Source organism: Physcomitrium patens, chromosome 4 (genome assembly GCF_059467195.1).
Source record: "Physcomitrium patens ecotype Gransden chromosome 4, ASM5946719v1, whole genome shotgun sequence".
In the NCBI taxonomy this organism is placed as follows: domain Eukaryota; kingdom Viridiplantae; phylum Streptophyta; class Bryopsida; order Funariales; family Funariaceae; genus Physcomitrium; species Physcomitrium patens.
The window spans coordinates 1,699,348-1,713,943 of NC_143413.1; the positions used below are offsets into that span (position 1 = coordinate 1,699,348).

The following is a 14,596-nucleotide window of genomic DNA, read 5'->3' on the forward strand; positions in this document are numbered from 1 at the left end:
TGAATGGGGCAGGCAGCTGCCCCTTCCACTACCACCTTACTCGGGCAGTTCGGGCAGATAGGCGGAAATTTCAAGCATCTCCGTCCCTTGCTTACTCAACATGGTGAACGGACTTCCCACGCTCATGGCCACCTGATCGTCCGTCCGTCCATTTCTTTCTTAAAATTAATTTATTGCCATTGATGATATATATATATATATATATATATATATATTTTAAATCATATAATTTGATACATGGAGTTAAGTGGTTTTAACAATGCACATGGTTTTAACAATACACATGTTTTAACAATGCATGAAGTCATCTATACAATAAGAAAGTTTGGGTTGAAGACAAAGAGATAAAGAAGTCTTCTCATTGGCCAAAATTAAAGAAATTGTTAACTAATAGAAAGTCCTGGATAGCTTACACATGGTATGTGATCATGTGAAGGGGAAGTTAAAAAGATCTCCAATTTAGTATATGTAAACAGTTTTTCTGTGCCCAATGACATGGTTTCTGCTACTACCATATATATTCATACACACACATACATATACAGATCACATTGTGAGATGGCCAATTGTGTTTTATTTTCATAGAGAAGATCTTCAAACTTCCCCTTCACAAAATCTGAATTCCACCTACACCATGAGCTCTTCTTACAACAGATATATCTAGAAATCTTGCCCTAGTATACAATTCTGACCATGATAAAAAAATAAAATAAAATAAAAAAAACGTTCACCATGATCACATACCATGTGCATGCTTCTAGAAGCATCTGGGTGGTGCTGGGGACTTGAAATCACAATGGAACCCAAAAAATAAAAATTACAACACTTCCACACAGTTTAAGGGAGATGTTGCATTTCCCCAGGAGACTGATCGCATACTACTAAGGTTGTGAATTCAATAAGCATGTGTAGTACTAAAAAAATAGACCACACCTTCAATTTAATTAAAGAGCAGATATACATGATCACTACTTGGTTACACTTTGTAGTAATAAAATGAAATCCTAACAGTAGATGCTGAATAGACGATCTGGTTAACCTTACAGATGCCCCCCTAATTCTCCAGAATGTCTGCCTTCAAGGGTGTACTAATTGCAAAATCAACTGCTCGAAGAAAGTCACTATGAGAAAATACATTTGCATCTGTGCTACAATAACCCAACTTGTTTCGTTGCCTCGACCATGCCATGGAGGTCTTTCGTGAGGCAGATTGATCGTGAGCTCGGACCATGTAGATTCGTCTCCGTAGAAACAATCGAGGCACTTTCATGCAATGAAGTTTTCGAACTTGCACTGCCTGTCGGAATACTTTGCATCGACGTTCTTCACTTGGCACACACGATGTTAGCTTTGTACTCCACTTGAAACTCCAATTCCAATCCTTACGAAATATGCTCCATAAATCTCTTTGGTCGACATCGTTCTCGCTACAAGCTCATTGAGAGCATCCTCCTTACTCCTAGTCTCTTCTCGTCCTGATGACTGCGTATTCAAGAAGATGCGGAACCAAAGTCTCGGTTCCTGTCCATGGCCTGGAGTAAGAATTCGGCTTGCTCATCAACTCCATCTTTGTACAAATTGCTTCCGCGAGAAAATTCACTACTGTATCCATCATTTCCTGTACACTCGTCGTCATCTTTCTTGACCTTGCAGGCGCGAGGGGCAAACAATCTCAACTTTATGAAATCGCAACAAAATTGCACACAACTTCTTAGACATTGTCTCATTTCCTGCATAAATGAACCCATGGCATTTATGAGTTTGAGATCTTTGTAAGGTTGGGTTGTAAATGATATAGACTCGCCTCAGACCTTGCCAAACTATTGCTCAAGGGTGATCAAATCTGCTCGTTCTCACTGAGACGTCTTACACATCGGTCGGTGGCGCTGATTGTTTCAACTTTCGGAATGCGATCCGGGCACCTCATTTGCCCCTTACAGTGTGGGAAAAGTAAAACCATGGACATTGTTGCAATCTTCATCGACATCACCGACACCCCCACATACCGACACATCTACCGACATTGTTGCCGACACAAAAGCGAACTTTCCAGGTTACACGGTGTCGGGAAAACGGTTGCTGCTCATATCTATTTGCACCACACGTGTCACTAGTAAACCTAAATAACAAACAAAAGAACCAAAAAAAAAGTTCAACCGAACCAAACTCCTACATGGTATTTATTTATTTATTTATTTATTTTCAAATAGAAGGAGTTTAAAAAATAGGGTTTAGGCAATGACTAAACTAAATATGATAACTCATATGTGGCAAAGTGACTTGCGTTCTAACACTTTTCTAATAAAGTGAATATAAAAAATACCAAGGAGTATAAGATTTTAAATCATATTATTTGTTTAGATTATTATGATAAATCTTCAACTCCAATTTATGTGATGATAAATGCACTCTATGAACTTAGAAGTTTTTTTGATATTAAATTCACTTGTTAAGCTTTTGTAAAAATACAACTATCAACAATAGCTTTCCAATTTGTAATAAATTCACAAACATCTTTATTTACCTCTATTATTAAATGGCATAACTTTTTATAAAACTTATTGATAAGGTTTTATTTGGTTATTCATATATTTTTTTAAGTCTACTCCAAACAATCTTAATAGTTAAATTTCTCAAAAATATCAACTATTAATTGCTACAATGTAGTAGTATTTTTGCACATGCTTTATAGTTTTTAAATTCCATGTATTATATCACTATTATAATATTTGATCCATTAACAAATCTTCACAATTCTACTTAATTTAAAAGGACTTCAATCTTAATGATCCATGTGCAATAATTATTTGCAACAAATTGAAGAATCAAAGAACAAACATCTATAAAAGAAAGTGTGGTAAATATATTATATTACTTAAATCAATAAAATTAAAAAAATTTAAGCTTGCTTTGATACCATATGAGAATGTAAGAATATGGAATAATACTACATTAATGTAAAAATGAGTAAGTACATAATAGTAGTTGTAAACAAATTTATATTTATCTCTAGAAGAGATAATAATATTTGTAACAATCTACTTGACTATCTATGGATAGTAATATCTATAAATTACTATTAATAAATAGATATTCTAATAGAAACTATAAATATATATTTATAATAAATAACATAGACTATTTTAAGTGATATATTTTAATTTTAATCTATTATTCTTCAAAAAATTTAATAAACCTTATTAAAAATATTTGATCTAAAATCATCTAAAAATATGATATATTACTTTTAAAAAATAATTTAAAGAATCATGTAAAGTATATACTAGATGATATAAATAAAAATAAAAAGATATTGATTATTTCTTATTATACATCATATCAAATAGAATATTTCATATCAAATTTAAATATGTAATTAAAATTCTTAAAAATACGATTTTTTTATTTTAATAAGTTTTCTAATTCATTTTATATATAAAATTAAATCATATTTATGATTAATGTGTGGTTTATTTTATTATCTTTTATCATTGATATTGAATTTAGACATTTTATTATTAATCCAACTAAAAACAATAGTAGTATTTTTGTAATAATTTTTTTTCAATAATTATTTGAAGACACAAACTATTGTTAATTTTTATTTTATTTTATAAAAATACTTTAATATAAATACTTATTTTTCTTTACAAATTAAAAACTCAATTTTTATTTTAAGATTTTTTGCACTTTATGTATTTATTTACTGTATGTACTTTCTCTTCTTGTACTTTAATTAGTGATTTTAGAAAATATTAAGTGCATATATATATATATATATATATATACACACACACTAAGAATGCAATGTAAAATAATATAAAAAACTTAAAAACGTGTATGTTTTAAAACATAAAAATGAAAACTATGTTGCAAAAAGCTTGAAAAAATATTCAATTTATTCTACCCTTACTTTTGTATGATAATGAAAAGAATTTATTTTCTTGTAATGGCCCTTATAAGTATAATTATTACCTTTTGAGTTTTATGACCTGAACATTCCCTTTGACTATTAATTCTTTTTACAATATTTATCATGATCATGTAGAATGTAAGTACATAACTCTTCAAATTTTACGATTATAAAATATGCATATTTAATTATATTCCATGGAATAAAAGCAATTTTATTTTTATTTTTTTATTTTTTTTTCAAAACTGTTTATTTTAAAAAACGTATACCAAAATATCTTGTTTCTTATTTGAATGGTGTTGTTGTCAATGTCATTTTCACCTAGTTGGGTGTGTCATTGAAGTATAGGAATGCTCAATCTATTGTCTCAAGAGATTAGAATCCTACATAAAAGAAATAGAGTGAGTGACATTTTAAAATTGAACGGAAAAATAAGTGCGAGTTATCATCACTGACCTGATTCAGGATTAAAATTTCTGCATTTACTCAACAACAAAATAACTTCACTCAGTCAGCTTATTGAGCAATGCTAGCTTATTGAGAAGATAAGCTGCTCAAATTGATCCTGATGGGAAGTTGTCCCACTGCTGCAGAGTTTGAGACCCACAGAAGCGTCATGACTGCCGAAGTCAAGTGGCAACGAAGACATCTGCATCATACACAAGTCATTAACGAGCACATTGAAACAGAGATGTTTCTATGTCTCGTACTTGCACCAAGCACCAGGACGAGATGGTGAAGTTTTTATCTAAACAGTTTGATTTGTACAATTGCGTTGTCAAGGCACTGGTGACATAGTTTAGGCTCAAAAGGGTACGACGCAGACGAATCAAAGAGAGGAAAGAGAAGCGGCGAGTATTTGTGTATGTGCATCAGTGAACAGGATCTGAGGTTACTTCGAAAACAAGCCTTGATTTTCCTAGTGGAAAGACGGTTTTCTGTGTGGAGCCGTGCAGGGATGGGAATTCCCTCAATCAGATGTAGAGAATCTATTCCTGCTCCGAGGTCTGAAATGGGTCTTAAATCCTAAAAGGTGTTCAGTTGTAAAACTAGAATAATCGCGACACTGATATGAAGTGATTAAGAAAATGATAGCTTAGGTTTACTTGAGCAGCCACCGAGAAGATAATAGCAACGCTCTCAACACCATTCATAAGGGATTCAAAGTTGATGGGAAAGTACAGCAGACAACATGCACTTGGACTGGTAATTCATCAATCTCTTGCTGAGTGAACAGAATGCACTCTGCACAATGATTTAGACGGCCAACGCAGCATAGAGTCAGATGTACTCGATGCCTCACTGAAGAGGCCCTAGAGTATTGACAATGTAAGACTTGGGGTATTTAGAAACTTTCTAGGTTTTCCGAGCAGAGGAGTGAAGCATTGTCACTCAGAAATAATGAGAATTATTTTGGGAGAGAAGTTTACGTTTACCTCTCATAAGCACGTTTCTCGTATTCTTTACTTATTTCGTCTATCCATTCTGCATCAACCGTAACGTATCAATAAATATTGAACAGAAGTAACACTACCACGTAACATAAAACATACTACATATAACTTGACTGGCTTTAACAATCCTAAGAAATCAATAATTACGTTCCGACCACATCTACATCCAACATTGATGAAATTTGAAGCTTAAATCTTGATACAGCTACCTTCAAATACAATCACGACACAACAACAAAAATAAGTAAATAAATGAATAATCCCCTATAAATCAAGTGGGAGGGTTTATGCCCCAGTAAGATTGTTGCAAATCTGGTGGCCATATGCTAGTAGCCATATACTTCGGCATCAATGGCCATAATGCCCACCAATTGTTTTGGGGACACACGATATTGTAGGAAAAAGGAAATAATAAAGCGGAAGAAAAGTTCCGGAGAAAATTCAAAAAACCTGACATATGCCTCAATTTCTGTGTTACATCTCTCGAACGCTCTGGATTAGAGCTTAACCTTACTGCTTCAGGCTCTTTGTCCAATTCGATGGACTTGCCCACGACTGATTCAAAAATAGGGGGCACAATGTCCGTGTTGCAGACGATTCTGGAACCACCATTTGAAGATGCTCCGGGGTGCGAGCTTCCATTCTGTAATGATTCAGCAGGGCGTTGTAAGAGATTTCTTTTCGCAATATCTACTTCACCAAAAAGCAGTTTCCTCAAAACATCATGAAGTTGGCCAAAGAGTTGCCTCTTTATGGAGTCAAAAGCTGCCTCCAGGCGCTCCAGCTGCAAGTATGGAGTCATTGAACCCACTGCTGTTAACTACTTGTTTATCAAATGAGCTTAAAGGATCTATATACCAGATCTAGGACATTAAAAAATTGCAAACAACAGTAATATGGGTAAGCAAATAGTAGAACAAGAGCCAGCATTCTAAGATAAACAACTCCTTCAGGCCTAAAAAATTAGACCGATAACATGACTGAAAAGACTGACACAGCCTCCCTGTAGGACTGCCTGAGAAATATTACTTGGGATGAATAATACATGAGATGTGATATAACATTATCACATAATGGGAGTAACACTATGCGAGGAATAACGTTGGCTGAAAAATGTATGTTTTTCTTTCTTTTTCTTCTCTTTTTACCTCCTCAATGGCATTCGGGTTGTACATAAACAGCCCACAGTAGAGTTCGAAGCTATCGCCGGACGTGTTCTGTACCTGCTCACGGCCCAGTTTTCTCAGCTGCAGTCACCAATTGAGGCTACCCATAGACCAGTGTCCTAGTCCAAGTTGTAAAACAAATTAATATGGTGGAACTAACTACCATGTTAATATTATATTAGTTGTTGAATAAACATTGATATAGTAGATTTTCCGCTCGCGGGGACTAAAGCACTTTGTTTATTTAAATTTCTGAAATACTAGCCCCCTAATGAGAGTTTGTTCCTTTTAGTACGATAACCAAACAGTTACATAGTCCCTTACAAGTCCGAGTAGTGTTTCATATCCCTTGGTGTTGATTGGTGTTGATTCTAACCCAAGCTTTCCTAATACTCTGCATTCAACGACCAACTGCTTCAACCCATGCACTACAGATTGCTTCGAAGAGAGAAAATTTGGGATAGCCTCCATTGCAGAACAAGATAGCCATAACCGCGAAAAAATCATAAAAATGGCTTTTCCTCTACCAGACAACAATAAGAGTGCCACACTTGAAATCTCCCTTCTAGCACAGAACAAGGAAGGTTGAGAATAAACACCTGCCAACAGTGTGAGTAATGAACTGGCTACCTGCCGCAAATCGATCATGCTCTGCACACGACATCTCCACCATGCGACAACCCTGAAGTACACATTCAAAGGGACAATTCAGACAGAAGTATACATGGCAACTTACAACAAAAACTATAATAACAACCTGAAGGCAACCCGCAAGACTCGACCATGTTTGCTGGAAGTTTCAAGTTCGCATCCCTTAACCTTCTGTGTACTTATAAGTTGGAACCACTATTTTACTGACAACATTTTTTTCATTGAAGACACTAAAAAAAACCTCGTGCTGTTTGTAGCTTGACTATTCAATATCATGGAAGCGTTTTAGTGGCATTGACTTGTAGTAGGAAGTTATCTGCTGTTCATGATATGAAATTTCATTGCTAGTAACAGAAAGTTCGGAATTCACCTCACTCACAAAGATGTCTAGGAACATGTCAGCGGCTCTTGATCGCCAGCCTTTGCTTATGCGAACCTTATCATAAACAAAAGGCAATCCAGCCCAACTTCCCTTGCCACTCTTGGGGCCAAACATGGGATGGGTGCAGAGCACATCAAACTCGGGGGGCAACACCTGCTCATATCAAACGCCCGTTAGTTACTTTACAAGACTTCTAAATTAAATCTAAAAAACAAGCTTTGATGATCGGATTCGAAACACCAAACGAGGAGTAGAGGTTCCAACGCTTTTGCAACAATCGACCATTATCTTTTTTGAAAAAAAACTTGGAGGTTCACCTGAAGAAAAAGGTTCTTCGGAAATTCCTTCACAGAAAGCACATCAACAAACAGGGTGCTGCTCTCGAGCCGTTGCAGAGGAAGAGACAGTAAAACAGCCTCAGTTGACAATATGGAGGTGCACAAAAGAACCACCTCCGGATGCTCCTCACAAAAATCGTCCGCATCCCTGAGGATTGAAAAGCCGTCATTAATGTTCTTAATAGTCATCATACGCACCATGCCAGCCCCAGCTCTGAACTCTAATAAAGAAAAGGAAAAAAACAATTGTCAGGTGTTCTTCCCTTTACTCAATTGCCAACTCTAATGCTCCCAACAATGAATTTCGTATTTATTGAAGAAAAATTCGTGACATCCAAACTTCTAGACCTGCACTTCTGGCGTAAGCTAATTAGCGAGATGAAATTCGACGACTTGAAAGGAAGATGTTCAGAAGTCTAGAATTTTCATCCTTGTGGTAACAAATTCTTTCATATAGATACGAAACCGTTACACTCAGTACAATTGACACAGTGGTACAATTAACGCAGCAAGATTTTAGAAGAACGACTCATTGTCATCAATAATCCCTTGACAAAACAAGCTTTCAGGGTATTAAATCTCATCACAAGAAGCACAAATCTAATATGAATCATGCTCTAGACTTCCAGAAGATTTCAAAAAACCAACCCACTGTTGGGATCCAACTGACCTGAAAAATGCCACACCTAATTTCCGCGCTTTCTCACTGTAATCTCCTCTGGAATAGGCCAAAACCTTGTGCCCTTGCTTCAGGATCCTGATCGCAAGAAACTGACCATAATTCCCGAACCCCACAATCCCAACTCTCAGCTTACTACCACTCTGCAGTTCCAGCGACCTCTTGGACCCATCATCAAATGGCTGGGCGGCATCTATAGCACTCACATCCACCGCACTGCGCTGGCTCTCGTACCCACGTCTCCCAACCCTAACATGACTTCTCAAAAACATCTGCCTCCGCTGCTTCCGAAAACCTCCACAAAAATCCAATGCAACAGTGCTCTCGCTCAGTCGCAAACCAGGCGGCTCAGAACTCCTGACCACAGTCTTCATGGGTTGGAGGGAGGCGATCATCCCAAAGTGCGCATCCGGAGCCGGAATCAAAGCTTCCATAGCTCCTCCCATTGCCACTATCTCCCGCATCGATCCCCCTCAAAACCCAAAATCCCGAGCTCACTCAACTCACTATTCCAACACCGCACGCACTGTTCTGAACTCCAAGCCCTCAAACATGGACAGAATTTGACGCTCGACGCATCAAACGAAAGTTTAGATTCTTGTCAACTTGATGGTGAATCAGTTCGAACTTCACGGTGCTCGCAATCCAATTTATATTCTACTCAGACAAGCACGAACCCTGTCGAAACGGCGACAATGGGCAGTCGTAGTTCTGGTGCGGAGAAATGCGGTCGGAAGTTCGATCCGTTTTGTCCACGTCGGCGCCTATGTCGGGGAAAGGGTGAGTGCCAATGGGAGTCGTCCATTTGGACTGGGTCTTGTTCACACGGGGATTGGGTTCCTTTGATGGAGCTCGTGCTCCAGGCTTGGGTGGGGCGGGCAGGTGAGCGGGCAGGGGGGCAGTCACGCCATTTGAACGGAGGGGAGGTGTTTGCGAAGTTACTCTTACACGCTTCAATTGCAAATTTCCTTCAATATTTCATGGGCTCTGTTGTGTCCGGCGTGAGAGTTGGGATCCATGTTTTTTTAGAAACTATTAAATCTGTCCCCCTCCCCCCTTTATTTCATTACATTTAATTTTTTTTAGGTACAAATATGTTACGGAATATCCAAAAGTTTTAATTCAATTTGATATTTGTGTACTTAATGAGGCCAAATTTTCTTGTGAGAAATTGTATATATATATATATATATATCCATTTATTTTTAAAGAAGACTTAAACACATTGGACATATCTAATATATGTAGTAAAGAATTAAAGATGTGTATTACATGTACATTTTAACAAGAAGAACAAAGAAGTTGTTATATGAGAGATAAAACATTAGAAAATAAATTAATACCAACGGAAGAGGAAAAAAATCCCTTATTAATTTATGTGTGTATATATTATGGTGCTGTTATGAAAAAGTTATGCATAGAATTTCTTGTATATTTTTTGATTGAACCACAAATACTAGAATTTAAACCATCATGCCAAAAAAATTCTTCTAATTGATTTACTATTATTGTAAATAATTGTAAAGGTTTTTTTTTTTTTACTCGATCCAATGTGATTAAGAATCCATCAGGCACGAGTTTGATTAATGGTAATTACAAATTTTCAATTTAAAAAATAAAAAAACAAGAATGAATTTCCAAAATTAATTTTAAAAATACAAAACACATGAATATGTAACCAAATCTTATTAAAGCTACTTACATGATTGCATCCAAATTTTGTACATGTTATTTAGTCATTAAAAATATACACATAAATTAATTTTGTCTAACGTAACCAAATATTTTCAATTTTTTTAATTTTTTATTATTTTTAATTTTTAATTTAGGCAATAAATCACTATTTCAACTATGAAGCCATACTGAATGTAATTGAAAATGAAACTAAATTAAAAATGCTATGTGATACAAAAAAATGATCATGCAATCAAGGATTATCAAAATCACAACTAAGGTTTAGTGTGTACATGTGAATGTAACATATACTAATTATTTATTTGTTTTGACAAACATGAATGCTGCTTCAATTTCTTTAATAATTTTTTTATGTTTTATATTATATTTTATATATTATATTTTTAGATAAGTTTGAGTTTTTAAAAATGCAAGTACATCGTGGAATTTATTGAAGTTTTATTGTGTGGCCACATCTCATGACTAGTACCTCTTATTTACAAAATATGCAACTTCTCATAAATAACATGCCCTGTGTTGTAATTTCACTCACTTACACAGGTTTAATACAGCATCCAACGAATTTCATCCCCAAAATTATTACTGTCAAGAAAATCCTTTATATAATCACAGCATTACTGAAACCAGAAATCTATAACTATTAATAAATTAAAAGGATCAAACATGAAATCAATATAAATCTTTCAGTAATAATACTTATATATTACATTGATTTTTAATAAATTCAAATAAAGTAATCAATATCTTATTTGATTCAATGATGATTTATGGGTGCTTTTTTAGGTCTAAAAGTTGTTTTCATAATTATAATTATAATTATATATATATAACGGAATGTTAAATAGATCCAAATTTTTTCTAAATTGATCCACCTATTTTAACCAAAAATTTCTTGGGAGATAAAGTGGAGAGATAAACATAACAAAGTAGGATGAAACAAATTTCTTGGAAGAAAAATCAAATAGCTAAATCAGTCTTCCTATTGGTATAAGAGCTACATTCACTTTAAGTGAGATTTTCATGGGTTTGAATTTGAAATCTCATGCATTTCATGTCGAGTTTGCATGCAAAGAAAGAGAATTTTTAAAGAGATGTTTCTAAAGTAAAGAAAAATAGGTTCTTTTGGAGATGTTTACAATATTGATGATGTCTCTAATATAGAAGTAGACATGAAAGCTTTACTTCCACATTGAGAACACTATTAAATGGCATCAACTTTCTATATAGATACCCATATATAAAATAAAATAAGTCAATGTGATAAATATAACTTATTATGTTATATATATATATATATATATATATATATATATATGTTTTAAATATATAAAATATATTATTTATGCATAATAGTATATATTTTTATCAGAGTGAAGATATATATATATATATATATATATATATATATATGATTTTATGCTATAAAAAATCCTAAATATTCAACATCATAGATTTTTTTATTTAGGTGTCAATATTAAGTTAAGTTCACTGTGATAAATAAGTTGAAATAAAAGTTTCTAATTCATGCTTTAATTATTTTCAAAAAATTATTAACCATTAAAGATTTTTTATGAAATAATTATTAGATTTTTTAAAAAAATATCACAATCAAGCTTTTTAAATCACAAATTATGTAATAAATCAAACTTAGGTAGGTCATTAAAAGAAATATTTTTTAAAACACAATCAAACTTAGGTAGGTCATCAAAAGAAATATTAAATATATATATATATATATATTACTTAAATTATAATAAATCATATTATAAAATAATAAAAATGATTACAATAAGCATACAATTAATACAAAAGTATTTCAATCTTAGAATTCAAAACATATATGATGTTTAAAAGCTTTATAATTTTTATTCATATAGTCTAATAAACAATGTTCATCTTTTGTTTAAATATAAAATTAATTACAAATACTTTTAAACAAACAAACAAATAAAATGAAACATCTTATAAGTTTTATACATTGTATATAGTTTGATGGCTATTCATTCATCTTCTTACTCTTAAGTATATAAATCTCAAAGAGCTAAAAGACCAATATATTCTTGTGTGACTTGAAAAGACCAGAGAATCACTCAAAGATAGTATAGTTTTAAATTAGAATGGCTATTACTAAAGATAAGAAGACTAAAAAGTCTTAAAATAAGACTAAAGACTAAAATGACATTAATAAGAGTAAAAAAGGCTTTATTCTTGCCTCCATATATACTATCTAACTATGAGCTATGTGCAACATTCTATAGAACTTCTAATATATGTCTAATTTGCAAAACACATGTCTTAACTTGCAAGGTAAGTTTCATATATGTACATATTTATAATTGATTTGTAGGATAAAAACTTGGCCAATAAGTTAGTTATGTGTTGTAAATGTAAGTAGCTTGTAGTAGAAGCTAATAATATGGTGTATATATATAAAACTTGCTTTGCAAGTAAAAACACATATCTTGCAAATTAAATATGTATTTGAGGTCTTGTAGGATATTATTATATAGCTTCTAGTTGGATAGTATATATAGAAGCAAGAGTGAAGCCTTCTGTACTCTTGTCAATACTTTTTTAGTCCTTAGTCTTGTTTCAAGTCTTTTTAGTCTTTAGCAATAGTCATTTTAATTCAATATATTACCATATTTGAGTGATTTTTTAATCTTTTTGAGTGAAATAAGAGAATATTGAGATTTATTTTTGAGATTTATGTCCTTGACATAAAATCACCAAACATTAAAAGTTTCTTCCAAGGTTGTGATATCAAACATATAATATCTTGTCATTTATTAAAAAAAAATATATTATTTTTAAAGATCTTTATTTCTATTATATCATTCTAAAGGCTTTGACATTCATAATTTGATAAGTCAAAAAATGATAGTTTTTGAGTTGAATCTGATGGCTATTGGTTTTCCATCTTCTTCAAACTATAAATATACAAAAACTATAAAAATACTTAGAAAATAAAATTCAATCTTCTTTGAATCTTCTTTCTTTTATAGTAAATATTTGTGATTCTTCATCTTCATTTTGATGGATATTATTGATGAAAAGCATCAGATTTCTTTATTATATTTATAAGATTTTCAATAAGCTTTCATTTTCATTCACTAATATTATATCCATAGCAAGGAACAAGATATTTCAATCTATTTTGGTACTATCTTGAGTCTTAGACTTCTTTGACCACATATTCTTGATTATTGTCTATTTTTATAAGAAGATGTGGCATTTGTCTTCTTCTCAAGGTATTTATAGTCTTATATAATTGAAAAAAAGATACATATAATAATAGATAGATCTTCATAGTCTTTAGTAGATATAATTAATAAGCAATAAGATTGAATTATGTAAGTACAAAAAATGGTCTAAGCATATAATAATCCAACTTGTTATAATGGTAGCTAATTTTGATATTACAAAAAATTATCACAAACATATATACTTATTCTAATATTTACCTATATGTTTAAGTAGAAGTAGATGAAAATAGATTTATTTCATAATATTTTCTAGAAAAACTTCCTAGAAGCTTTATAGATGCTACATTGACTTTACATGTCTTTGAAGTTGATTGATAGGTTAGAAATTAATCACAACAAATTAATCATGTATTGATAGCTTAAAAAATAAGCTAACTATATGGCATATATATAGAAAACTTGCCTCACAAGTTAAGATTTGTGTATTACAAAATCAACATGTTTTGAAGGTCCTACAAGCTATAGTCATGTAGCTTTTAGTTAAGAGTATATATAGAAGCAAGAATGAAGCCTTTTTCACTATTAACAATGCCTTTCTAGTCCTTAGGCTTGTTTCAAGGCTTTTTAGTCTTGTCTTTCGCAATAGCCATTCTAATTTAATACTATATCATCTTCAACTGATTTTTTAATCTTTTTGAGTAATACTAGAGTATATTAAAGTTTTTTTCTTTAAGATTTATATCTTTAATAATTTAATAAGAGTGCTGATTTACTATTTATTTCTTTTTTAGAAATGAATAGATTACTCCATTTCTATTGTTATATTTTGAAAGTTATAAATTATCTATATTTAAATAAATAATCTTATTTTTTAAAACTGATTTTTTTCTTAAAGAAAGTAGATTATTCCTCTTTTTGGAAATTTTCATTTAATATTAGAGGTTTGAAATTATCATCTTCTAATTTAATTTTTTGAATTCATTTGGATTATCTATATAAAAAAAGATTATAGATGCTACTCTCAGTGGAAGTGAGAATAGATTTGTAACTATTGCAAATCTTTGCAAATCTTTGCAAACTAGTCAATACTTTAAGAATCTAAATTTCACATA

At 32.3% G+C, this 14,596-nt stretch overlaps 1 protein-coding gene across 7 annotated transcripts; it reads right to left on the reverse strand.

Moving 5' to 3' along the window:
- Positions 1-4,301: 4,301 nt before the first annotated feature.
- On the reverse strand, positions 4,302-9,305 carry LOC112281008 (arogenate dehydrogenase 2, chloroplastic). 7 transcript variants are annotated; one of them, XM_073533215.2, is made up of 9 exons: positions 8,575-9,305; positions 7,884-8,052; positions 7,555-7,719; positions 7,133-7,215; positions 6,858-6,927; positions 6,516-6,590; positions 5,877-6,151; positions 5,350-5,398; positions 4,302-4,562 (listed from the first exon to the last, which is right to left on the reverse strand). In XM_073533215.2, the coding sequence occupies exons 1-8, from the start codon at positions 9,045-9,047 to the stop codon at positions 5,377-5,379; spliced, it is 1,332 nt and encodes a 443-aa protein (XP_073389316.1). In that variant the 5' UTR covers positions 9,048-9,305; the 3' UTR covers positions 4,302-4,562; positions 5,350-5,376. The 7 variants fall into 7 exon arrangements, 6 of the variants coding, with proteins under 6 accessions (XP_073389316.1, XP_073389315.1, XP_073389314.1 ...); XM_073533214.2 differs by having other exon boundaries at positions 4,302-5,398; XM_073533213.2 differs by lacking the exons at positions 4,302-4,562; positions 5,350-5,398 and having other exon boundaries at positions 5,578-6,151; positions 7,564-7,719.
- Between the last annotated feature and the right edge of the window lie 5,291 nt (positions 9,306-14,596).

Coding starts and splice junctions, on each gene's coding strand:
- LOC112281008 (XM_024517076.3), bottom strand. CDS start 9,047: ATGCGGGAGATAGTGGCAATGGGAGGAGCTATGGAAGCTTTGATTCCG. Junction 8,053..8,574: donor TTAGGTGTGGCATTTTTCAG/GTCAGTTGGATC, acceptor TTCAATCCTCAG/GGATGCGGACGATTTTTGTG. Junction 6,928..7,132: donor ATTACTCACACTGTTGGCAG/GTGTTTATTCTC, acceptor CGTTGAATGCAG/AGTATTAGGAAAGCTTGGGT.